Consider the following 21,686-nt stretch of genomic DNA (forward strand, 5'->3'; position numbering starts at 1 on the left):
GAGAAAGATCGACGCACGATACAGTGCGAAATATTCAGCGATGTGCTGCATCAGCGGTACATGTGCGCGGCCATGGATGTGGAGTCGGAATGGGTCGCCGAGGCGTCGACCGTGCCGGAAGCGACGTCGACGATGAGCGTGGACGAATTCAGGGAAAAGTATGAGAGTTTGAATATCCCGGTCGTGATTCGGGGTGCCGCCAAAAATTGGCCTGCGATGAAGAAGTGGACGCGACAAGCGCTGGTGCGGAAGTTCGGTGCGATCGATTTTACGGTGGGCGGGTATGAGATGGCGCTGAAGGATTTCTTTGCCTGCTCGGATGGATGCTCGGACGACACTCCGCTTTACTTGTTCGACCCTTTGTTTGGAGAAAAGGCTCCCGAGCTCGCGAACGACTACACCGTGCCAGAGTATTTCGCTCGAGACGATTTATTCAAGCTCTTGAGCGACGACCGGCCGCATTATCGTTGGCTCATCGTCGGACCGTCCAAGAGCGGCTCCATCTTTCACAAGGATCCCAACGCGACTTCGGCGTGGAACGCTTGCATCACCGGTCGCAAGCGTTGGATAATGTTTAAGCCCAATCAAAATCCACCAGGCGTGTACCCTTCCGCGGACGGCGCCGAAGTCGCTCAGCCACACAGCCTCGTCGAATGGTTCACGTCGTTTTACGAGTTCGCGAACAAGGAGGGCGCGCTCGAGTGCGTGTGCGAACCCGGCGACGTGTTGTTCGTCCCGAGCGGATGGTGGCACATGGCGCTCAATCTCACCGAGTGCATCGCCATCACTCAAAACTACGTCAGCGTCGCAAATCTCCCCAAAGTTTTGGATTTTCTCGACACAAAGTGCGAAAACTTAGTCTCCGGCTTGGACAAAAATCGCCGCGGCGGCTTATCCGACCGCTTCGTCGCCGCCCTTCGCGCGTCCGGCGACGACGCTTTGCTCGCCATCGTCGACGCGCACGCGCGCAAGAAGACAAGCGCGACGCAGAAGGCCAAATCCATCATCGGCGACGCCTTCGCCACCGCGTCTGCGAGCTCGTTCAGCTTCTCCTTTTAGCCCGATGTCAGTCACATTCAGCCCAGCCCGGTCGCGACGAATGCTGGCGCGGTCGACGTCACGCCCGCGATGCGGTCGCGCGCGCGCGTCACAACTCGCCTCTCGGACGCGCGCGTCGACGACGACGCGGACGATGACGACGGCGACGATGATCTCGACCGCGCGCGCGCCCGCGTCGGCGACGCGACGACGCGCGCGCGGCGTCGCGACGACGACGGCGACGCGACGCGCGGTGGCGACCGCGGCGGCGAACGAAAAGGCGAGCGTGAACGCGGCGACGGCTGAGCGCGACGCGACGACGACGATGGAAGCGAAGAACTGGGATCTTCCGCGCGCGCCGTACGAGGCCGGGAACGCACCGGCGAATGGGACGTGGGCGCCGACGAATCAAACGATTAAAGATTGGCGCTCGGTGTATCGCAACACGACGCTGAGCGTCACGGGCGAGGGCGAACCGAAGGCGACGATCGTCGGGGAGATCCCGAAAGAGTTGAAAGGGACGCTGTTTCGCAATGGACCGGGGTTGTTGGAGATTTACGGGAAGAAGCTGAATCAATTCTTCGATGGCGATGGGTTGGTGTACGCGGCGGCGTTTGAGAATGGCGACGTGAAATTCAGGCACAATTTTGTCGGCACAAAGGGATTCACCGAAGAGCAAGCGGCGCAAAAGATGATTTACAAGGGCGCTTTCGCGATTGGTAACCCCAAGGGTGATTCGCTTTACAACCCTTTCGATTTCGATGTTAAGAACGTGGCTAACACTGGCGTCGTCAACTGGGGCGGCGAGACGTACGCGTTGTGGGAAGGTGGCAAACCGCACAAGATGCGCTCGGAGGATTTGAAGACTGTCGGCGAGGTTGATGAAGTTCTCGGCACGAAGCTTCGTGTGCCGCAAATGGCCGCGCACTACAGAATTTGGGAAGGTGCAACCGAGGAAGAGAAACGCCTGATCGGCTTTAGCATCGAAAGCCAAGCGTCTTTTCCGCAAAACGTCAACCGCGCCGCGTTTTACGAGTGGGACTCCCAAGGCAAGGCGACGGCTGTGAATAACTTTGACGTCCCGAACGCCACTTTTGGATTCTTTCACGATTGCCTCGTCACGGAGAACTGGTACTTTTTGTTCCAAAATCCCACGAGTTTGAACCCGCAAAAGCTTCTCACCGAGTACATGTTTGCCAAGTGCGCGTTGGCGGAGACGATTTGCATGGTGGATGGAAAGAGCGCAATTTTGCACTGCTTGCCTCGCACGGAGAAGGCGCGTAAGATTGGACAAAAGGCCATCGAGCTCAAACCGCAATTCTTCTTTCACCACATCAACGCATTCGAGCGCGAGAACGGCGACGTCGTCTTGGACTCCTTGCCTTGGGTCTTTATGGACTTTTCGATGAATCTCGACTCGGTGAATCCGGCGTTTTTCAACGGTGGTTCCAGAGTCGAGTACACGCGATTCGTTGTCAATCCAGTGCGTGAGACGTGCAAGCAGACGGTATTGAACAATCGTGTTGGGGAATTTCCGACGATGAACAACAAGTTTGTTGGTCGTAAATACACGCACGCTTACAGCGCGGGAACCATCGTCAAGGATGACGTCAAGTGGGGCCCGAATCAGTGCTTGGTGAAACATACCACGGACCCGAACAGCGAGGCGCCGGCGCAAGAGCAAGTTTGGTACTATGGCGAACGGTGTTTTGTGCAGGAACCGATCTTTGCGCCACGTCCTGGAGCGACAAAGGAAGACGAGGGATGGATTCTGCAAGTCGTGAACGACGCCGGCGCAGAGACGTCGACGCTCCACATCTTCGACGCGTTGGACATCACGAAGGGACCGGTTGCAAGCGTGCTGTTCGAGGGCGAGCACTTGCCGCCAGGACTCCACGGCATGTGGGCGCAAGACGCTGTGTATTAGGATTTAGCAGTACACCAAGGAGTGTAATTTATTAAAAGATCAATTGTGCGTAATTAATGGATACATGGCGGCGAGCGAGCGAGCGACAGAGAACGTGTTAATTCAACATTCATCAAACCGTTCGGTCGACGGTTTGGGCACCGCTGGCGGCGGTAAAAGACTGTGATTTACGTCTGGTCCGAGTTGCAGAGCGCGACTCCAGCATTCTTCGGGTAAAATCATCGTGCACATGTCGTCCGTGCACCCGCTCAAGCCTTCTTTCGACTCTTGCGCGAGGACGTAACACTCCTTGGTGTGCATCGACGCCTCGATTGAAATTGAATCCCGTCTTTCCAAAATGATCGGCTGCGAGTTCGACGGGTTCGCGATACGTTCGTACTCTGCCACGGTCCAATGAAACCAGCGCATGAGAAACAAGCGCAAGGTCAAACCGTGAGTGCACAAAATCATATTCGCGTCTTCTGGAAATCGGCCTGCGTCGATGTCGCGCACCATGTGGTCTGAAAACATCGTGATTCTATCGTACACATCCGCACCGCTTTCTCCGTTCGGAAAGCGATAGAAGAACCGTCCGAACCGATGTCTTTCGAGTTTTTCGGCCTGCTTGCGTTCGTAATCTTGGAAGTTCCCAAAATCTTGCTCGCGCAACTGCGGCTCTTCTCGAACGCCCAAAATCTGTCTTCCCGAGAAGGCTTTGGCGATGCCGATGGCCGTCTCCTTCGACCGACGATACGGTGAGATGTAAAAGAACAGTTTATAATCATCCCCATCCGCGTCCATCATATCTCGAAGCTCTCGCCCCGTGCTTTCCGCCTGTTCGTGTCCTCGCGCCGTCAACCGCACTTGCGAATCCGGCGTCCGCGTGTACTCGCTCTCGTCCACGTTCCCCTCGGACTCACCGTGCCGCACGAGCACGATCCTCCGCGGGAGTTTTCTCGTCGTGCTCCCGTACGCGTACGTCGGTTCACCGACCAAGAAATGCTCCGGGCCCGCCCCTCGCACCGCGCTCGCCGCGCGGTTTTCGTCCCGCGCGGCGTCGCGCGCGAACGCCGCATCGCTCGTTCGCGGATCCACCGCGTCCCGCCGCGTCGTCGTCGTCGACCGCCGTCTCGGCGTCGCGCGCGCGCGACGTCCGCGCGTCGTCGTCGTCGACGCCGAGATCGCGCGCGCGCGCGCCATCGTCCACTGCGGCGTCGCGCCGCGCGGCGACGCGTCGGGACGCGCGTCTCACACACGGATCACACGGGATCGTCGCGCCGGATCGCGACGCGATCGCGCCGTTCGCGACGCGCTCGACGCGCGCGCGCGGTAAAGCGCGACGCGAACCTCGCGCGGAGACTTCCTGCGCCGCTCGGACGCGCTCGACGACGATGCGGACGATCGCGCGCGTCGCGGGCGTCGCGAACGCGCGCCGAGTCGCGACGCCACGTCAGCGCGCGCGACGCGCGGCGTCGACGGTCGCGACGCGCGCGAAGGAGGCGAACGCGGCGTCGGAGACGGTGGACGACGTCGCGCTGGGCATGGAGCCGTGTCTCGTGGGATGGGCGGATAAGGACGCGAACGGGGCGGACGTGTACTGCTGCGAACAACCGGGGGGCGAAGTCGCGTGCCAAGTCGCGGACACGACGGAGAAGGTGGAGTGCGCGATCATCGAGGACGAGGAGACGGGAGAGATGACGGTGGATTGCTCGAAGATCGAGAGGGCGTGAGATAGTGGACGTCGCGTCGCGCGCGCGCGCTGTAAGTTATGCGGAGAATATCGCTCTCGCCGTCGCGCGCGACTCGCGCTCGCGACTGTGTCTTTTTCTCAACTATATTAAAACTGGGGTTCCTAATGGCGACTCGCGCGCTCGAATCAATGCTTCGCCGCGGCCGCCCGCTGCTTCTTCTCGTCCGCTTTCTTAATGTCGCGCCTGATTTGACCGATGACGAGCGGACGCAAGACGAAGGCTTGAAACAAGAACAGGGGGAGAATCCAAATCTTGTGCTTGTTGTTCGGGTCGAGCTTCTTGCCAGCCTTGCCGTGGTCGTACTCGTAGCCATCCTTCGAGCACGCCATTTCTACCATCGTGCTCACCATGTCCGATAACCAAGGTCGATCGTTGACAACCTTCTCTCCGTTGCCGTTCGTCTTGCATCGAGATCCGTTTTCGATGAGCGCGAACGGAAGCGCCAAGTTGGGCATGTTCAGCGTCGACCGAATCGCCTTGCGGTATTGCTCCACGCGAGCGTTGACGAATTCTTCGTACGGTCTACCGTCCGTCGGCGTGGTTTGAGCGTGCGAGAACCCGAGCACTGTGCGTTCCCAAAGTTCCGCCCCAAAGTTTTCAGCCAACGAAGTGAAAATCGCCTTGTCCGCGTTGTCCACTCTCCACGTGTCCAAACGGTCAGTGAACACGAACGCATCCACCTTGCGCCCGTTCAGCGCCGCGCGAAGCGCCATGAGTCCTCGCGCGCTGACGGAATCACCCTCGAGCAACCCCGGAGTGTCTAAAACGTTCAGCGTGAATCCCGCCGCGACGCGTCCCGCGAGCAACGGTCGCACGTTCTCCGGTTGAAACGGCGAGCTCGGCGCCACTCGCTCGTTCAACAGCGTGTTCACCGTCGACGATTTCCCTACGCCTTGTTTCCCGATGAAAATCACCGTCATCTCGTTCACGTTACGCTCCCGGAGCTTACCGAGCGTCTCCAACAGCGCGCTCTGCGTCGCCGCCGGCATCGAGCTCAGCCCGACCCATTCCTTCGGTCCGAGCACCGGCGCCGCCGCCTGCGCCGGCTGTCCTTCGCCGCCCTCCTCGGTTCCTTCCACGCCTGCGTCACCATCGCGCGTCGCGCGCCCGTTCGTCAGTCACCGCGCGCGTCGAGAGCGCGCCGATCGACGACGCGCGCAGAGAACCCTAAAGCGGCGCGCACGCCATTCATCGCGTCGCGCGTCGCGTCGAACCGCGATCGCGCCCGCGCGCACCTTCGCCTTCGCTCGAGACGTAATCTTCGTCTTCGCTGTACTCTTCCTCGCTCATCGTGGCTCGCGCGCGCGCGGGAAAGTGCGGGCGAGGCGCCTCGTTCGACCGTCCCGAGGTCGGGACGCCGCGCGCGCGACGAACGCGCTCGTTCACAACGCTAATTCTACGACGACGCGTCGCGCGCTCGCGCCCGCGCGCGCTTCTGGCGTCATCCGAGTTTCGAGGCGTTCATCCCTCGCGCCACTGCCTCGCGCACTTGACGCACTTGTAAAACACCGACATCGGCTCGTCCGCGCTCCTGATTTGTATCTGCATAAAGTACGCCTCGTCGTGCGCGCACCCCGGGCACGTCGCCGACGTCTTATCCACGTTTCGCCACGCGTCGTCGCCGCCCAAGACGTCGTCCACGGTCTTCTTTCGCGCGTCCACGCGCTGTTTCACGCCGTCGACGACGTCGTACGCGTACGGGCACGACGCGCAGCGCAGCCGGACGGCGCCGCCGACGCCCGCGCCGGCGCCGGACGTCGACGCGTCCGCGGCGCCGCGCTCGAGGAGCAACAGATTCGCGCACGTCGGGCAAAAGGTGAGCATGGCGCGCGACGACGCCGGCGCCGCGCGACGACGCGCGACGACGCGCGATGCGAGGCGAAGAGTGACGCGCGGCGGTCGAGCGGCAGTGCTCGCCTCGCGACCGCGCGCGCGACGCGCGACGCGCGCGACGCGCTCGACGCGCGTTCGAGCGCGTCGACGCGCGCGCGTCGACGCGCGACGCGACGCGGGCGCGACGCGCGCGCGCGGTGAATTCGCATTCGGTTGGAACGCGGGACGATGCGCGGCGCGCCGCCGTCGCCGTCGTGGTACGGCGCGCACGCGGCGTGCGCGACGCGCGATGGTGGTTTAGTCTACGCGTCGGATAAGGCGGTGTGCGTGCTGGACGGGGAGACGGGCGCGGTGCGAGGACTCGTGGGGACGAAGGCGCGGGCGCTCGCGGTGTGCGCGGCGACGACGAGCGAGACGCGGGAGGGCGAGGACGACGAGGGAGGAGGCGCGCGCGAGGTCGTCGTGTGCGGGTGCGCGGATAAGGTTTTGAGGACGCTCGACGCGCGCGCGATGGCGTTCGTGGGGAAGACGATGACGGGAGGACATAAACACGAGGTGACGGCGACGTGCGCGCGGGGCGCGGGCGAAGTCGCGAGCGGATGTCGAGACGGGACGGTGGCGGTCTGGCGCGTGCTGGGGAACGGATCGCCGACGTGCGCGTACAAAGCGATCGATGGACCGATCACGTGCATGGCCGCGGTTGGGGACGTGATCGCGGTGGGAGGGGCGAATGGGACGGTGTGCGCGCTCAACGCGAGGAGCGGCGCGACGCATCGCGTGGCGGCGAGCGGATACGGGGAGATCACGTCGCTCGCGTGGACGACGGGTGGCGTGGGAGAGGGAGAGACGAAGGATCTTTTAGCTGTGGGTAGTCGAGAGAGACGAGTGACGATATGGGCCTTGGAGGGTGACAAGCTCGTGAACACGCACGAGTTGAGATTGCCGAAACCAAAGGCGGCGCTGAGCGAAGCGCAACGCGGTCGCGTGTGGGTCGCCGTCGCGTGGTCGCCGCGCGCGAGCGGTGATGACAAAGGTGACAATGAGTGCGTGGAATTAGTTACGTCTGGACAAGGTGGGGATTTGCTTTCGTGGCGCGTACCTTTGAAATTCGGCGACGGCGTGGAAGAAGTGACGGAGGCGAAAACGTTTGGGCCGAGAGACGTCGCGCACACTCGAACGGTGTTCACCATCGATATTGCCGACGACACGTGTTGGAGTACGAGTTTAGATAGGAAAGTAGCGTGTTGGGACTTGGAGACGGTCGAGCAGCGGTGGTCGTTCACCGCACTAGGTGGATACGTGTACGATTTAGCGACGGACGCCGAAGATCCATTCGCGGTGGCCATCGCGTGCGGCGATGGAACCGTGCACGGGTGGGATCTGTCTCCCACGCTGTCCAGTGGGTTAGGAGAGTCACTTCTTTGGAAAGGGATTCCAAACACAAAAGTCACAGCTATCGCGCGGAAGCCGCGAAGCGAAGTCGTAGCGTTCGGCCTCGACGACGGACGCGTCGGATGCTTTGACGTGACAACCGGAAAGTTTGCGTGCTACCCCGAGTGTCACGGTGCATCGGTACGCGCACTGCAGTGGTTTGAAATATGCAACGTCGGTGAAGAGTCTGGCACGTTCACGCTCACGAGTTTGGGTGCGGATGGGTCGTTGTGGCGGTGGATGGAAACATTTGACCCGGCGTCGTGCGACACGAAAAAATCTGGCATAGTCGACGCGCGGAAATTCGGCAAGTACCTCGACTTGGCACGCCTGTGCGGTGGAGAAACCGCGAAGGATACTCGAAGCATCGAAGCATTCGACTATTCAAGTGTTTTCGGGCGATTTGCGATCGGCTGGTCAGACGGTGAATTGAGCGCGCATGATTTTGGTGAAGAAAAGTGGCGCCGGCGAGAACACAGTAAGAGCGTTTCTCGCGTGAAATGGCATCCTGAATGCGACGACGATGCGAGCGACTTCACCGCTTGGCTCGCCACTTCTTCAACGAGTGGAAGTGTCATCATACATGGTGTAGGTGGTGATGTTATTTGCGCGCTTCCACGTGCCGCGGTCTACGACATTGCGTGGTCGCAACAAAAGAGCGTCGCGCTTTTGGCGTGCGCTCTCCACGGCGCCATCAAAGTTTGGCGCATCGATAAGACTGTGAATGAATTTCATCCGGTGAATATCGCGGTACTGCGTGGTCATTTTGGCAAGGTGATGTGTGTACAGTTTGCGACGCACGATGACGAGACGATCATCAGCGGGGGCGACGATAAAACTTTCCGAGTGTGGCGTTACAAGGATGACGAGCACGCGCCGCGCGAAAACGAAACGCCGGCGAATAAGGACTCAGCCGCGGTGGTCGATGAAAACGCAGCGTGCGAGTCGCCTACAAAGTCGTCGAAGACACAAAAACCGTGTGTGGTGAAGACGAAAAAGGTTAGATCGAGCGGTCTCAGTGGGGCGTTGCTCAAGCCGTCGCACGAGGAAAGCACGCCAACAGGAATACGCGCGAGCCAGGAAGCCGTCGTCGCTCTTGCTCGTCGCGCGTACAAAGGCGCCAACGATCCGTTGAGCGCAAACGAATTGAAGTATGGACCGAGTGGCTTGGGTTTGTATGAAGACGCCGACGCGGCGATGGCGCTGCTGATGAACGAGGCCAGGCTCGCATCGGATGAAAATCCGTCGACGCACGAACTCGAGCGCGCGGTGGCGCTGCACATGTATCGAGGCGATTACGCACACGCCGCGGCGACAGTCTTGCAAGCGAGCGAGGCGCCAATTTCACACGAGCTCATGTCGCTCTTTGTCGGCGGTGGATACGACGTGTGGTCCATCGTAGCTGCCGCGCAACGCGAGCGATTAGAAATCGCGGGCGAGCATCAGCTCGCGGCGATGGTATCGCTGTCCTTGCACGACGTGCGAGGCGCGATTCAGACACTCAGACGTGGCGGTTTGGTTCGAGATGCCGCCGCACTCGCCGCCGCCAGACTCTTACCGACGGACGAACTATTACTCGATACGAGACGAGAGCTCGCCGCCGTGGAAGAAACGCGCGGAGGGATGGAGTCCGCCGCCAAGGCGCACATCTCCATCCGCGCTCCCGCCGCCGCAGTTCGCGCGCTCATTCGCGCCGACGCCGGCGGCGCGCTCGCCGCCGCCAATCTCGCCCTCGAGTGTGGTTTAACCGGTCCACAGGAACGTCGAACCATCGTTCGAGCCGCCCTCGAGCTCGCCGAGACCGACGATTTCGATCGCGCCGTCGCGATGCTCGCCGACCTCGCCGCGATTCTCCGGCGCCGAGATTCCGACGTCGCCGTGACCGACGCCATCACCGCCGCCACCGCGCCCGATTCTCGCGTCGCCGTCGAGCTCACGCGGCGCCTTCGCGCCCTCGAGCTCGACGCGTAGTTCTCGCGTCGCCGACGCGACGCGACGCGTGTAGCAGCCCAAACCAACCGTCCCCAGTAACCGTCAATCCTCCGCCGCGTCACATCGAGCCGCGCGCCTCGCCGACGCCGACGCGCGCGCGACGCCGAAGCGCGCGCGAAGCGCGACGACGCGCGCGAGGCGACGCGCGACGTCGCGCGACGCCGACGTCGGCCCGGCGGCGGCGCCGCAGATGCCGGTGACCTCGTACCGGAGCGCGAGCGCCGAACTCCTGGACGCCGATCTCGTCGCGCGCGCGCGGACGTGCGACGCGCGCGCGTTTAACGCGTTCGTGAACGCGCTGGAGTCGCTGCGAGAGCGATGCGCGAGGGATGGAACGTGGTCGGAGACGCTGGCGGCGGCGAGGTGCCTGAAAGCCGCGGGCGCGGGATTCCCAGTCGACGTCCATGATGTGGAACGCGCGTTCTACGTCTCGGAGGCGTTCGCGAGGGAGTGCGTGGGGGTGGATGATGAGTGCGCGCACGAGTGGTGCGTTGGATTGTGCGCGCTGATTGATCGATACGGGGAGGATTTGGGCGGCGTCGTATGCCACTGGGAGCCGATGTTCGCGCGCGTGGAAACGTTTTTGCAGAGCGATGCGAAAGCGTATTCGGGATATGGATCGTGTAGTGCCACTCGTGCGCGTTACATGACTCTCGTGCGAAAGTGCCGTCGGTTTTTCCCGGATGGCGCGGCGAGAGCGATTTGGGAGCGCGTGGCGGAGGATTGTCGAGCGACGGAGGACGCGAAATGCTTCGCCGGTTTAGGATTGCTACATTTGTTTACGCCGTGCATGCAAATGTCGACACCGTGTAGTGATGAATTGTTTTTCGTAGAGATGATGAATGGGGAGTGGGTGACGCTGTCGCATGCGTTAGGATCGAGTAGTTTCTGGACGTCGGGTTGGATTTCGATGTTTTCGCAGCTGGCAAAACACGACTTGAAGGGAAAAATCAACTGGAAAGGCGTGTACGATGATATGCTGACGGTTACTTTACGTGTCATGGAACTACCGATCGGCGGTATCGAAGGGCGTCGTTCGTTCGGCCGTAAGGTGAGTTTCAAAGCCGCTATGACGTTTGGTTCGCAGCTCGAATCGCGTCGCGTGCGTACGGTGGCAAAACTCTTAGTTTACCGAGCGATGTGCGACGACGCAGTGGTTGAGTACATCGCAAAAATAATCGATTATATCGAGCATTTTTACCACCCGAGCAGCAGCGGATCCTTTAGCGGTAATCTAGCATCTTTCCTGAGGTATCTCATCAAGTACACAAACAAATTTGTGGGGTACGAAAAACGAGTAGTACGGCCGGAGGTTCTGGCACGTTTGGTACCGGTATTCAAGCGCATAACGGACAGAGCAGTGTTCTCAAAGTCGTCTGATCTTCGGCGATACGCCGCCATCGGCATAGGTCGATTGGCGTATATGAACCCTGAACTGATATTGCCCAGCGTCATGTCACGATTTGAGGAAGCTTTAGCGCACGAAACGGCTACTCGTCAGCTCGTGCCCGCTATGAATTGTCTCACTCTATGTGTGCGACAAATTATGCTGCTTCCAACGAATACGATTTTCCAGGATGATCAGGAAGCGTATGTCAATGTCAGTGAGTTTCTTGCGTCTGCGCTCAACGCCGCTCTTCCGGGGATCGACGTTAATGATTCATCGAAAACATGTGCGACTTTGAGATTCTTTTGTGTAGTGGTCACGAATTTACCGAGATTAGTAGATGTGGGTGAAAACGGTGCGGTGTCGTGCGTCCCGATCTTATGGTCAGAGTGGACGGTGCACTTTCTTGAGCGACTGTTCACCCTGTTTGAACATTTACAACCGGACACACACGGTAGTAAGTCAGACGCCGCCGATGCGTTTAAGGGTGGTGCGCGACACGCGGCTGGATTTCTGTTGTCTACGTCTACCATGTACTCTCCACTTCTTCGAATTTTATTCGAAAGGCTCGATCCGAGTATTCGAAGCGTCGCCATCATGCGAGTAGCGGCGTTTATTCGCGACAACACTTTACCTGAAATTTGTGAAGAGGTCGCGCGCCTAGTCTCCGCCGCGCTTTTCGCAGATACCGAATTAGTGATTCGAGAGATCTTGCGTCCAGCTATGGTCGCGCTGGATGAAGATTTGGATTTTGAAGGTGAACTCTCAACGACGGCGGAAGCTCGCATCTTTTGGAACTCTTGCATCTTGACAAAATGCACGGTAGCTTCAAGAGAAGCGGCACTCGCATTACGCGAAGACTTTATGAACGTGACTCGCAAGATGTTCAAAGTTAGCGAGACCTGTCGAAATCTTGATCTCATGTCTTATGCTGAACTGCATGTTAGTGCGATACTGAAAGGTCTGCTCTCTGTTGAAGTCATCGACACAGTCAAGGACGAAGTCGAGGGAGATTCCGTTACTGATTGGGTCAATTTGAAGTGGAGACTCGATCAAGGCGGTAATGTGATTGGCGAGCAACACTTACCGACGCCTTTATCGTGGCGTTTGCCAGGTGAAGGTGAGTTTGTAGTCGCGCAGGCAATGATTGATGAATTTCTCGTGGCGCCGGCGCACGCGTTACTCCAAGTGACGAACGAAGATGCGATGGATTGCGACGACGCGTCTTCATCGAAGGATTGGATTAGGACGAATGTGTCAATGATGGTTGGTGCCTTGGGTGGACTCGAAGATAGGCTGAAAGACTTTTCGGACTCTGATTCAGCGCTGTTGATTACTGGACACGCGTTACCTTTCACAGACTCAACGCCCCGGACGTTGGCAGCAAGAGCACTTGTAGCGGCAATTCAAAAGACTGGTGCCGATGACACAGATACATTGAGTTTGATTTGCTCTGCGGCGAAAGCGGTGGTAAATCCCGCTCGATCTTCGTACAAGTTTCAGAAAAAGTCACTCGCTGCGTTGAACTCGATTGGATACTACTTTACACAGCCCAAAACAGGTGGGCAGCATAGCAGATACCCGAGATGGTTCGTTGCAGAGAAAGCTCGGCTGAGTTTGCACTGGCGCAACGCAATGTCCGTTTACTTTTCAGGATCTGCGTCGCCGTTCAACTTGACTGGTCCATCTTCAGATGTGAGTCGTAATGCTTTGCTGGGCTCCCTTCAAGATTTAGCCTTGAGCAAATATGTGAGCGTCCGATGCTCCGCGCTACCCGTCGTGCAGGGACTGTCTGATCGATATCCGAAGGAAATCGTTCCTTTCGTCGAATTATCTGTAAAATCTCTCGCAAAGAGCGAAGAAGATGAAGACAAATGTATCGCAGCTTGTGAAGCTTTGAAAGCGCACGAAGCGCTCGGAGAGTTGTTTCGGAACGAAAGTGTGTTCGTGCCGTTCGTTGAGGCGTTGTTGGGAAGCTCGCATCACGGTACAGAAAAGGCCCAGAATGCGATCGGCGCACTTTTCTTACATTTCGCTTTATTGTTTACTCGTGGCCTATTTCATCCAAAACCACGGATTGGCATCACAGTTCTCCAAGAACGACTGCTCGCATCGCTGAAATCCGAAACTGCATTGCACTGGAGCTACGAGATGATGACAAACGCGATGAGTGTGTTTTTCGTAGACTCGCAGGATGACCCGAAGTTTCTCGCGAGCGCAACGGAGCAGTTTATGCGGAGTATCCTCGGCGACTTGAAAGTTGTGAGGTTCCCAGCCATGTGCGCACTCCTTATGATGAGTCGATACGAGTGTTTTGAATCGAATTGTGCGCCGATGATTCTGCGTATGATGAGCGCTGATCCAGAGTCGTCGTGTAAGTCGTTACTCGATAGTTTCGGTATCGCACACTCTGCAATCGACAACAGCGAGTCTCGCGGTAGAACCAATGGAAAAGCTGACGCTCTAATGCAAGCCGCCGAGTCGTTGTACGGTTTCGCACAGGAAATGTCTTCCGGCGGTGCAGACTGGCCAACTTCAAGGGCAGCTGACTTTTTACCACAGTCTGGTGCTTTCATCACTGCTGTCGCAAGATTTTGGCAGCTTCTCACTCGCATCGCTCCCGTTGAACTCACTACCGGTCTGCGAGCAGCCATAAAGCAAACTTCTGACGACAGCGATCGAAGTGAGAGATGCGCAATTTCGGAAGCACTCGCTGGGGCGTTGGCGTCGCGTTCCATCACGGAAATCGATCGTCAATGGATGCAAGACACTTTCCTCAAGTACGCTTTAGATGCTCCCACCGATCAAAGAGAAGAATGGCTTAAAGGAGCGGCATGGTGCACGGATAGTGGCAATGAGAATGTTTCCGATAGCCTTCTTCGGCATCTCAGTTCAACGCCGATGGGCACTGTGGCACAAACGGCGCGAGGGCTTGAGCTCACGCGCGTCTGCATCGCCCAGCTCGGTCACGGCCGGGGTATGGATATAAAACAATCACTCATGGATCTCCTTGCGGATCCAACCGCTTCCCCGCTCGCGCATGAAAGCCGTCTTGTTCGCGAGACTGGCGCACAACTTGCGGCGTCTCTGCTTGCGGAATGCGATCAAGCGCTCAACGCCGCTCGTTCCAAACTCATCACCCTGTTCACGGCAGACATAGAAAATGTCGTCAATCGCGCGTTGTTGTCTGATCCAGCGCAGCCAGATGCGATCATGACACCTTCGAGAAATGCTCTCGAAGGGATCTTTTACACTTTCCTCGAACTCGTTCGTCGCGGCGATGCGTTGACAGTGGAGCCCAGTATACCTTTGATTCTTCGAGCCGCGCTACGCACCGCAGAATCCAAGGACAAAGATTTCGCCATGGTCTCCAAGCTCACCATCGCTTACTTGAAGTATCTGAACTTTGAAAAGGTAGAGTTGCGAGCATTCACAGAGGTTCTTGGTGAGACAACACGCGATGACAATTGGCACACGCGCGCCGCAACGCTGCGATACATCCAGGCTTTGATTTACCATCACGCTTTTACCATCGATTCGGGCTTGTTCGCGATGTTGCGCGAATGTGTTCTCGAAGCGTTGCACGACAAGCAACTGGAAGTCGCGCAATTGGCGTCGCACACACTGATGATTTTCTTGAAGGGCGTCGGCGCGGCTGATGAATCAACGTTGCGTGACAGATTTCTCAAAATCGTCAGCGTGCGACTCCCATCGGACGCCAACTCTGAGCTCATCATGCACAAACACGCGGCAGTATTAGGTTTGTCCGCGTGCGTTCTCTCCAACCCGTACGAAGTTCCCAGTTGGATGCCTGAAGTCATGGAGGCGCTCGGTTTCGCATCGCTCGAACCGTCGCCGATCAAGCAAGCCACCCAACACACGTTCGCGGAATTCAAAAAGACTCATCAGGACGCATGGACCCAAACTCGCGCCGCGTTTACGCACGAGCAATGGGAAAACGTTTCATTAGGTTTAGATCTCGCGCCTAGCTACATCATTTAGTACTGATTTCTTTGCCGGCGGTCATCGTCTCGTCGACGTCGCTGCGCGCGCGCGGCGTCACTCCGTCGCGCGCTATGAGCGACCAAACCGCAACCGCAACCGATGCTGAATCCTCGTACACCATTTACGGTCACCCACCGCACCATCAAGTCGAAGGCCACCACCCGCGACCCGAGATCGAACACGCGAGGACGCAAGTTTGTTTCAAATGTGGATTCTTCTTCAACCCGCTACAAGGCGCCGGCAACGCGCCCGGGCAGAGGATGTGTCCGACGTGCGCGGCGGGGTCGAACCCGCTGCACGCCACGAGCGCACCGCAGCAGCAGTCCTTGATTTTGTGCCCAGGGTGGTGAGTGCACGCGCGAGCGACGCGCGACGCGTTTCGTGGGTGTCGACAAACGACTAACGACGCGCGCTCGGCGCCGGTTCGTATCGCAGCAGAAGCGTGTTGATGCGACCGCCACCGCCGCATCCGATCGCGATGTGCGGACAGTGTCAACGGATTTTGAAGCTTCCGGAGCACGTCGATGCGCATTACTCACCGCCGCGCGAACCGCCGCTGGTACAGACGGCGCAAAATCTCCACGGTGTCAGACCGCCGCCAGGATTTGGTGGACCAGCTGCGACGCAACTGTCCGTCGTCGCGTGCATCTGTCCGAGCTGTTCGAGCGTTGTTCAAGCCCCTTTGAGCGCACCGATTTGTAAGTGTGGAAACTGCGGTCAGCCTATGCGTGTGCCGACGGCGATCGCTTAGATATGATTTGAGACGAGATTGAAGCTCGTCGAGCGTTTATGAGAATTGGTTGATTGATTCCGCGGCACCGCGGCACCGTGGCACGAGTACTCACAATAATGGTCGCATTATCGAATGGGGTGTTGGAATGTTAAAATTCGATCGCATAGGGCGCGCGTGTTATCATGAGTTAAGGATTTCGAGCGATCGAGTCAAGCCTCGCCTACATCGACGCCTCCCCGATCGCGTCGCGCGGAATCGACGACGCCTCTGACGTCGAAATTACCTTTCGTTCCGGCACCCGCTCCCGTCCCCGCTCTCTCTCATTTCTTGCTTCTCGAATTTTAACCCGAAGTCGCACCCATCGTCGCTTCTGCGCCTCGAGCCACCGAGCGCGATCGGACAGCCAAAGCGATCGGTACGATTCCGCCTCGTCGGCGCGCGCGTATGTGCTACTCTTCTTCACCGCGGCGTGCGGGACAGCGAGCCCGAACGCCCGCGCGCGCTCGACCGCGCGCGCATCCACGTGCCCCGCAGATGGCGCCGAACCGGCGATCCGCGACGTCGTACGGTCGCGACCGCCGCGCGGCGTCGAGGCGAAGAAGGAAGCTTTGATTTGCTCTTCGTATCCATCGAGCCCAAATCTTCGTCGTTGCGCCACGTCTCGCACGATGTCCGAGGCGTTGAATGCGCGAGCGTGGTTGTGAGTGTGACTGTGATTGTGGTCGTTTGCGCGTCGCGTTGCGTTGGGTGGGATCAGGGTCATCGTCGCGCGAGCGTTGATGTGTAGCCGATAGCGGCGTCGCGTCAATGATATAGATATTGTGGTATTGAATGCGAACGCCGAAAGATTTACGCGCCGAGCGCCAAGGTGAGCTCGGCTTCGCACGCGAGCTCGTCTCCAACGAAGCATTGACCCTTCATTTTCGCGATCCCGAAACGCTTGTTGAGCTTGGTGAGGACAACCTTCATGACGAGGGTGTCACCCGGAACCACGGGACGACGGAACTTGACGCCGTCGATCCCGGCGAAGAAGAATTGCTTTTGGGTACCGCCAGCGCCTGCGTCGTGCGTCAAAATCGTGATCGCGTCAGTCAGTCGTCATTATTCGTGCGCGCTACGACGATGCGTCGCTTCGTCGATGCGAATCACTAATGCGGCGAGGCGACGCGGCGAGCGATTCGTTCGCCAACCGACGCGCGCGCGCTTGAATCGAATCTCACCTTCTTCACCAGGTTCCAACATCACCAACCCACCGACCTGCGCCATAGCTTCCACCATCAACACCCCCGGCATGATCGGTCGCTGCGGAAAGTGTCCCGGGAAGAAGTTATCGTTGATGGTCACGTTCTTCACGCCGATGGCGTACGACCCGACCTCGATCTCCACCACGCGGTCCACGAGCAGGAACGGATATCGGTGCGGGAGCAAGTTCATGATGGCGTCGATGTCCATGGCCGCTGGAAGGTTCTTTCCCATGCCCTTGGCCGAAGAACCGGGCTCCGGCGCGTCCGCGGCGGCCGCGACGGCGACGCGACGAGCCTGAGACTTGACCTTGGTCGCGGACGTTCGACGAACGTTGGCGACGCGAGGCGCGATGAGAGCGGCTTGGCACTGCGCGAGCATGATGATAGAGTGGTTTAAGTGCGTTGGGCGCGGTTTGAGAGGGCGCGAGACGGCTCGAGGGCGTCGCGGTGTGCGAAATGCGAAGTGGATAAAGTGTTTAACAGTCGAGGCGAGCCGGGACACTTTTCGCGGCGGATGCGGAATTCATTCGTTCGTCGATATCGACTCGCTAATACAAAAGATTGACTACGTGACGGTGGAGGACGAGTTAATAAATGTAAGGGATCAGACGATACTTGACGATGGCGCAGTACTTTTTCCAGTCGTCTCCGTATTTTTCCTCGCACGCTTCGCCATCGCGACCGTCTCTATGTACCAATAGAATGCCAAAGTATATGACGTAAAAGTAAGGGACGAGGTGAGAGAAACCACACGGTAAGCACCACGCCCACGCCATAATCCAATCGCCGAGGTAATTGACGTGGCGGCAGACGCCCCACCAACCGCTGACGATGAGCTTCGTGCCTCGCTTGGTTTGCAACGTCTTCAGATGCTTCACTCTAGGGTCGTTGGGGTTGGTCCGAAACAGGTTCTTTTGAGAATTCGCGCCGCGAAACACCCAGTAGCCGACGCACTGCACGGCAAAGATGGCGACGAGGTGAGCGTTGGAGAGCTCGACGGCGTGTTCGAGAATGTACCGGCACTGCAACGAGTACGTGAATGGCACCCACACCAAATCTCCAAAAGCGAGCATGAAACCGAACCCGTCGGTGGTGATGTCCATCGTGGTCAAGATTGCCGGTTCGTTCCACAGCGCGTCGATGACGTACGCCCCTTGAAACACGCACACCATAATCATCGGCGCGGAGACGGCGCCGACGCGCGCGTACTGCTTCGCGGCGAAACCTAAATCCAACAGCAACCATCCGATCAAACCGGGCGTGAGTTCACAGAAAACCTTCAAGTCAAACGCTCCGTTCAAGATCCTCGGATTCAGCTCACGCCCTATGAAAAAGTCGTACGCCGCGTTGCCGCTGTTTCCGCCCTTCGCGAGCGTCTTCCCTTTCGCAAACGAGCTCGCGTACAAATACGCCGACAGCGCGTACGCCAACACCACCATGGCCGTGAGCATCGACAAAAAGTTATCGTGCACGGACGCCAAATCGAACCAACCCGCCTTGGTACCGATCGCGCCCGCGACCGCGGTGGCCGCCAAGACGCGAAACCCGTTGAGCTTGTACGTCAGCCGCGTTCCGTCCGGCAACGCGACGCCCTGTTTCTTCTGCCCCGGAATCACCGCGTGCGCGACGACCGTGAACGCCATCCATCCGTACGCGGCGACGGCGCCGTCGACGCTCCACAGCGGCATGTGCTTCGGGAACCCCGGGAACGCGCCGCCTCGCGCGAGCTTCGAAACCTCCGCGCACCCATCCTCGTTGCACGCGTACGCGAGAAAGTAGCACACCAGCGGCAGCGCGACCGTGATCGCGAGCGCGCCGATCGGTCCGCCGAACTCGTAGTGCGTCGTCGTCGGCGCGTCGCGCGCGCGAGCCTTTTCGGATGACGCGGCGCGCGTCGTCGTCGCGCGTTCGGCGACGCCGCGCGACGACCCGCGCGCGCGCGTCGAGGGCGCGCGACGCGCGGACGCGGGCATCGCGCGCGTTCGTTCCGTCGCGCGTCGGTGTCTGTCGAGCGCGGCGCGGGCGCGCGATGCGGCGATTCGTCCGACCGACCGGTCGACCGACCGACCGCGACCGACCGACCGATCGACGCGACGGCGCGCGACGCGCGCGGAGAACGACGCGCGCCGACAGACGCCGACGCGCGACGGAACGATCGTCGCGCGAGGTCGAAATGCGCGCGCGCGCGGACCGCGCGACGGAGCGCGACGCGCTGCTGGCGTCGAGCGGAGACGCGACCGCGAGGGGTGTTGCGGATGGTGTTGGGCTCGGCGCGAACGACGAGGAACGCGCGCGCGACGCGACGAAGGCGCCGACGCGGACGTGGACGCGCGCGAGGATCGGTGGCGTCGCGAGCGCGGGCGCGGCGACGCTCGCGATGATGGCGGTGGTGGCGCGGCGAGGGGGGTGGGACGCGCTCGGATTCCTCGACGACTCGGCGTACGGCGAATCGCCGCGATGGCGAGGACATCACGGGAAGGGCACGCTGTTGCCGCCGAAGCCGAGGAACGGGGAGATTCGTCAGCCTCGAACGTTTACGATGTATGATCACTGTTTGTCGAGGGAGGTCAGGGAGTGGGCTTATGAGAAAGACTTTTGGAATTTCGCGCGTCGCAGCGGCAAGGTGGTGCGGCACAACTACGGCTCGCCAGATTTTTTCAATTACGAAAAGGGGATCGAGATGACGCGCGAAGAGATCGCGGATGGTTTGTATGCGTGGCAAGTAAACACGACTGGACACCGCGATGGTACGGATTGGGAGTTTGGATTCGCGATGGAAAACGACAAGGGAGATTACTTGTACGAAATCGGCAAGGGCACCGAGAACATGCCGTTGTCGTTCACCACGTGTTCGCAGCGATATGGTGATTTCTTCAACAGAAATATCCAAAACGAGCGTGACAAATCACATATCTCGTATGTTTTCGGTACTTGCCACGCTCAATGCCCGGCTGATTACCACGATTCGTCGTACAGTTCGCAGCCGTTGACGGGTACGATTCCCGCAAACGGGACACCACTCGACTTACAGGAGCAGCGAGACGCGCGCCTCGTCAAGCCATTGACGATTATGATGTTCCATGAGTCCAATGATGTGGAAGAACTGACGGGACTGAATCCGCATCTGCGCGTCGCGTTGCAAATGGACACGTCTCACAACCCGACACAGCAGTCCGTGCGTTGGATCGCCGGCGGCGTTGACTACTTTCGAAAGTTTATCAAAATGGTCAAGGTAGAGATATACATCAACACCGTTGGTGACACACCGAGAGCGTTCATAAAAATCATCGGCGCTAAGCGGTACAGGTTTGGTTTCGATAAGGGGTACGAATACGAAGAAAAGCAAAACCGAGACTGGCGCATCTTTGGCAAAGGCTCGAAGGAAGAATACAGAGGCTGCACCAAAGTTTATTGCGACCCTTCGCGATATGACCTCACGAAATTCTGGAACGATGCCGAAGCTGATATGCATGGCTTGGCGTTGCGTCAAATGCAGTACAAGAATCTCGTCGTTGGCGATTCCGCGCCCGTGGATTACAGTGTCACTACTGCTATCGATGGTATTGGCGGGAATAATCTTTTGACATGGGCCGCCCGCGCGAACACGGCGAAAGGTCACCTACTGGCCGCAAAGGGTCAATGGGGGCCAGATTTGGACGTTCGTCGCGTCATCGTGAAGGCTGGTACCATTTGCTCCCTGTCCACAAACATGGGCAACTGCATGTACGGCATCGCTCAGTCGTTCAATCCAGGCACCACGGGTTCTTGGCACAGCAGGGACTGGAAGCTCGGCACATACACGGGACCGACTAAGTATCGCAAACAATGGGTTCTCGCGTCGCTCGTCGGCTACGGGTGGAAGATGGTCCGCATTGAAATTTATCAAGAGGATGGCGCGCTGTACGCTGTCACCATTGATTGCTCAAACGACCATTCGCAAGAAGCCTCAGAGTACACCTCCACCACCGGTGACGGTTTGCTGAACGATTTATCGCAGCGATACCGAAACCCTTCTAATCACTGGCTCGCAGATGCTCCCACGTATCCCACCGGTCTTCGAGCGTATGAAAATTTCGACGATACGACAAGAAAAATCCTCAACCTTGGCGGTCTCTATTACGACCTCGCCGGCGATATGCGTCCGTCGCTCACGGGATTGGAAGAAATCTACACCACTCTCGAGATCGAGGAAGCGTTGTCCGAGGACTCGGAGGATCCCTCAGAAGTCGCCCCCACGGCCACGGCGTCGAGACGGTGAGCGCTGCGCGCCGCGACGATGGAGGGCGTCACTGAATAAATGTCACTGTAATAAATTCTCATACACGTTTTTGTCACCGACCACACTTCATCGTATCGATATGAAATA

At 58.8% G+C, this 21,686-nt stretch overlaps 13 protein-coding genes across 13 annotated transcripts; 8 read left to right on the plus strand and 5 right to left on the minus strand.

Moving 5' to 3' along the window:
* Positions 1–132: 132 nt before the first annotated feature.
* OSTLU_12370 (predicted protein) lies at positions 133–1,059 on the plus strand (the record flags this gene model as incomplete). The annotated part of the gene is made up of 1 exon (XM_001416681.1): positions 133–1,059. One exon carries the CDS (start codon positions 133–135, stop codon positions 1,057–1,059), a length of 927 nt encoding a protein of 308 aa, XP_001416718.1.
* A 101-nt stretch (positions 1,060–1,160) lies between these two features.
* OSTLU_30717 (predicted protein) lies at positions 1,161–2,981 on the plus strand. Its single transcript, XM_001416682.1, has one exon. The coding sequence runs from the start codon at positions 1,364–1,366 to the stop codon at positions 2,963–2,965; it is 1,602 nt and encodes a 533-aa protein (XP_001416719.1). The 5' UTR covers positions 1,161–1,363; the 3' UTR covers positions 2,966–2,981.
* A 314-nt stretch (positions 2,982–3,295) lies between these two features.
* On the minus strand, positions 3,296–3,901 carry OSTLU_6517 (predicted protein; the record flags this gene model as incomplete). The annotated part of the gene is made up of 1 exon (XM_001416971.1): positions 3,296–3,901. A coding segment is annotated over one exon (606 nt), but the record flags the coding sequence as incomplete, so codon positions are not given.
* A 374-nt stretch (positions 3,902–4,275) lies between these two features.
* Positions 4,276–4,674, plus strand: OSTLU_30719 (predicted protein; the record flags this gene model as incomplete). The annotated part of the gene is made up of 1 exon (XM_001416683.1): positions 4,276–4,674. Exon 1 carries the CDS (start codon positions 4,336–4,338, stop codon positions 4,672–4,674), a length of 339 nt encoding a protein of 112 aa, XP_001416720.1. The 5' UTR covers positions 4,276–4,335.
* Positions 4,675–4,820: 146 nt separating this feature from the next.
* OSTLU_30720 (predicted protein) lies at positions 4,821–5,996 on the minus strand (the record flags this gene model as incomplete). The annotated part of the gene is made up of 2 exons (XM_001416972.1): positions 5,931–5,996; positions 4,821–5,776 (listed from the first exon to the last, which is right to left on the minus strand). The coding sequence occupies exons 1-2, from the start codon at positions 5,983–5,985 to the stop codon at positions 4,821–4,823; spliced, it is 1,011 nt and encodes a 336-aa protein (XP_001417009.1). The 5' UTR covers positions 5,986–5,996.
* A 160-nt stretch (positions 5,997–6,156) lies between these two features.
* On the minus strand, positions 6,157–6,519 carry OSTLU_34016 (predicted protein; the record flags this gene model as incomplete). Its single annotated transcript, XM_001416973.1, has 1 exon — positions 6,157–6,519. One exon carries the CDS (start codon positions 6,517–6,519, stop codon positions 6,157–6,159), a length of 363 nt encoding a protein of 120 aa, XP_001417010.1.
* A 237-nt stretch (positions 6,520–6,756) lies between these two features.
* Positions 6,757–9,959, plus strand: OSTLU_30722 (predicted protein; the record flags this gene model as incomplete). Its single annotated transcript, XM_001416684.1, has 1 exon — positions 6,757–9,959. The coding sequence occupies one exon, from the start codon at positions 6,757–6,759 to the stop codon at positions 9,928–9,930; it is 3,174 nt and encodes a 1,057-aa protein (XP_001416721.1). The 3' UTR covers positions 9,931–9,959.
* Positions 9,960–14,701: 4,742 nt separating this feature from the next.
* OSTLU_34384 (predicted protein) lies at positions 14,702–15,340 on the plus strand (the record flags this gene model as incomplete). The annotated part of the gene is made up of 1 exon (XM_001416685.1): positions 14,702–15,340. One exon carries the CDS (start codon positions 14,702–14,704, stop codon positions 15,338–15,340), a length of 639 nt encoding a protein of 212 aa, XP_001416722.1.
* A 74-nt stretch (positions 15,341–15,414) lies between these two features.
* On the plus strand, positions 15,415–15,693 carry OSTLU_30724 (predicted protein; the record flags this gene model as incomplete). The annotated part of the gene is made up of 1 exon (XM_001416686.1): positions 15,415–15,693. The coding sequence occupies one exon, from the start codon at positions 15,415–15,417 to the stop codon at positions 15,691–15,693; it is 279 nt and encodes a 92-aa protein (XP_001416723.1).
* Positions 15,694–15,821: 128 nt separating this feature from the next.
* Positions 15,822–16,094, plus strand: OSTLU_30725 (predicted protein; the record flags this gene model as incomplete). Its single annotated transcript, XM_001416687.1, has 1 exon — positions 15,822–16,094. The coding sequence occupies one exon, from the start codon at positions 15,822–15,824 to the stop codon at positions 16,092–16,094; it is 273 nt and encodes a 90-aa protein (XP_001416724.1).
* Positions 16,095–16,925: 831 nt separating this feature from the next.
* OSTLU_12372 (predicted protein) lies at positions 16,926–17,528 on the minus strand (the record flags this gene model as incomplete). The annotated part of the gene is made up of 2 exons (XM_001416974.1): positions 16,926–17,134; positions 17,297–17,528. The coding sequence occupies 2 exons, from the start codon at positions 17,526–17,528 to the stop codon at positions 16,926–16,928; spliced, it is 441 nt and encodes a 146-aa protein (XP_001417011.1).
* Positions 17,529–17,877: 349 nt separating this feature from the next.
* Positions 17,878–19,305, minus strand: OSTLU_49215 (predicted protein). Its single transcript, XM_001416975.1, has one exon. It carries the CDS (start codon positions 19,291–19,293, stop codon positions 17,908–17,910), a length of 1,386 nt encoding a protein of 461 aa, XP_001417012.1. The 5' UTR covers positions 19,294–19,305; the 3' UTR covers positions 17,878–17,907.
* Positions 19,306–19,460: 155 nt separating this feature from the next.
* On the plus strand, positions 19,461–21,677 carry OSTLU_24271 (predicted protein). The gene has a single exon (XM_001416688.1). The coding sequence runs from the start codon at positions 19,494–19,496 to the stop codon at positions 21,576–21,578; it is 2,085 nt and encodes a 694-aa protein (XP_001416725.1). The 5' UTR covers positions 19,461–19,493; the 3' UTR covers positions 21,579–21,677.
* The last annotated feature ends 9 nt before the right edge of the window (positions 21,678–21,686 follow it).

The sequence above is a fragment of the Ostreococcus lucimarinus genome, chromosome 3 (assembly GCF_000092065.1).
Source record: "Ostreococcus lucimarinus CCE9901 chromosome 3, complete sequence".
Lineage (NCBI taxonomy): Eukaryota > Viridiplantae > Chlorophyta > Mamiellophyceae > Mamiellales > Bathycoccaceae > Ostreococcus > Ostreococcus sp. 'lucimarinus'.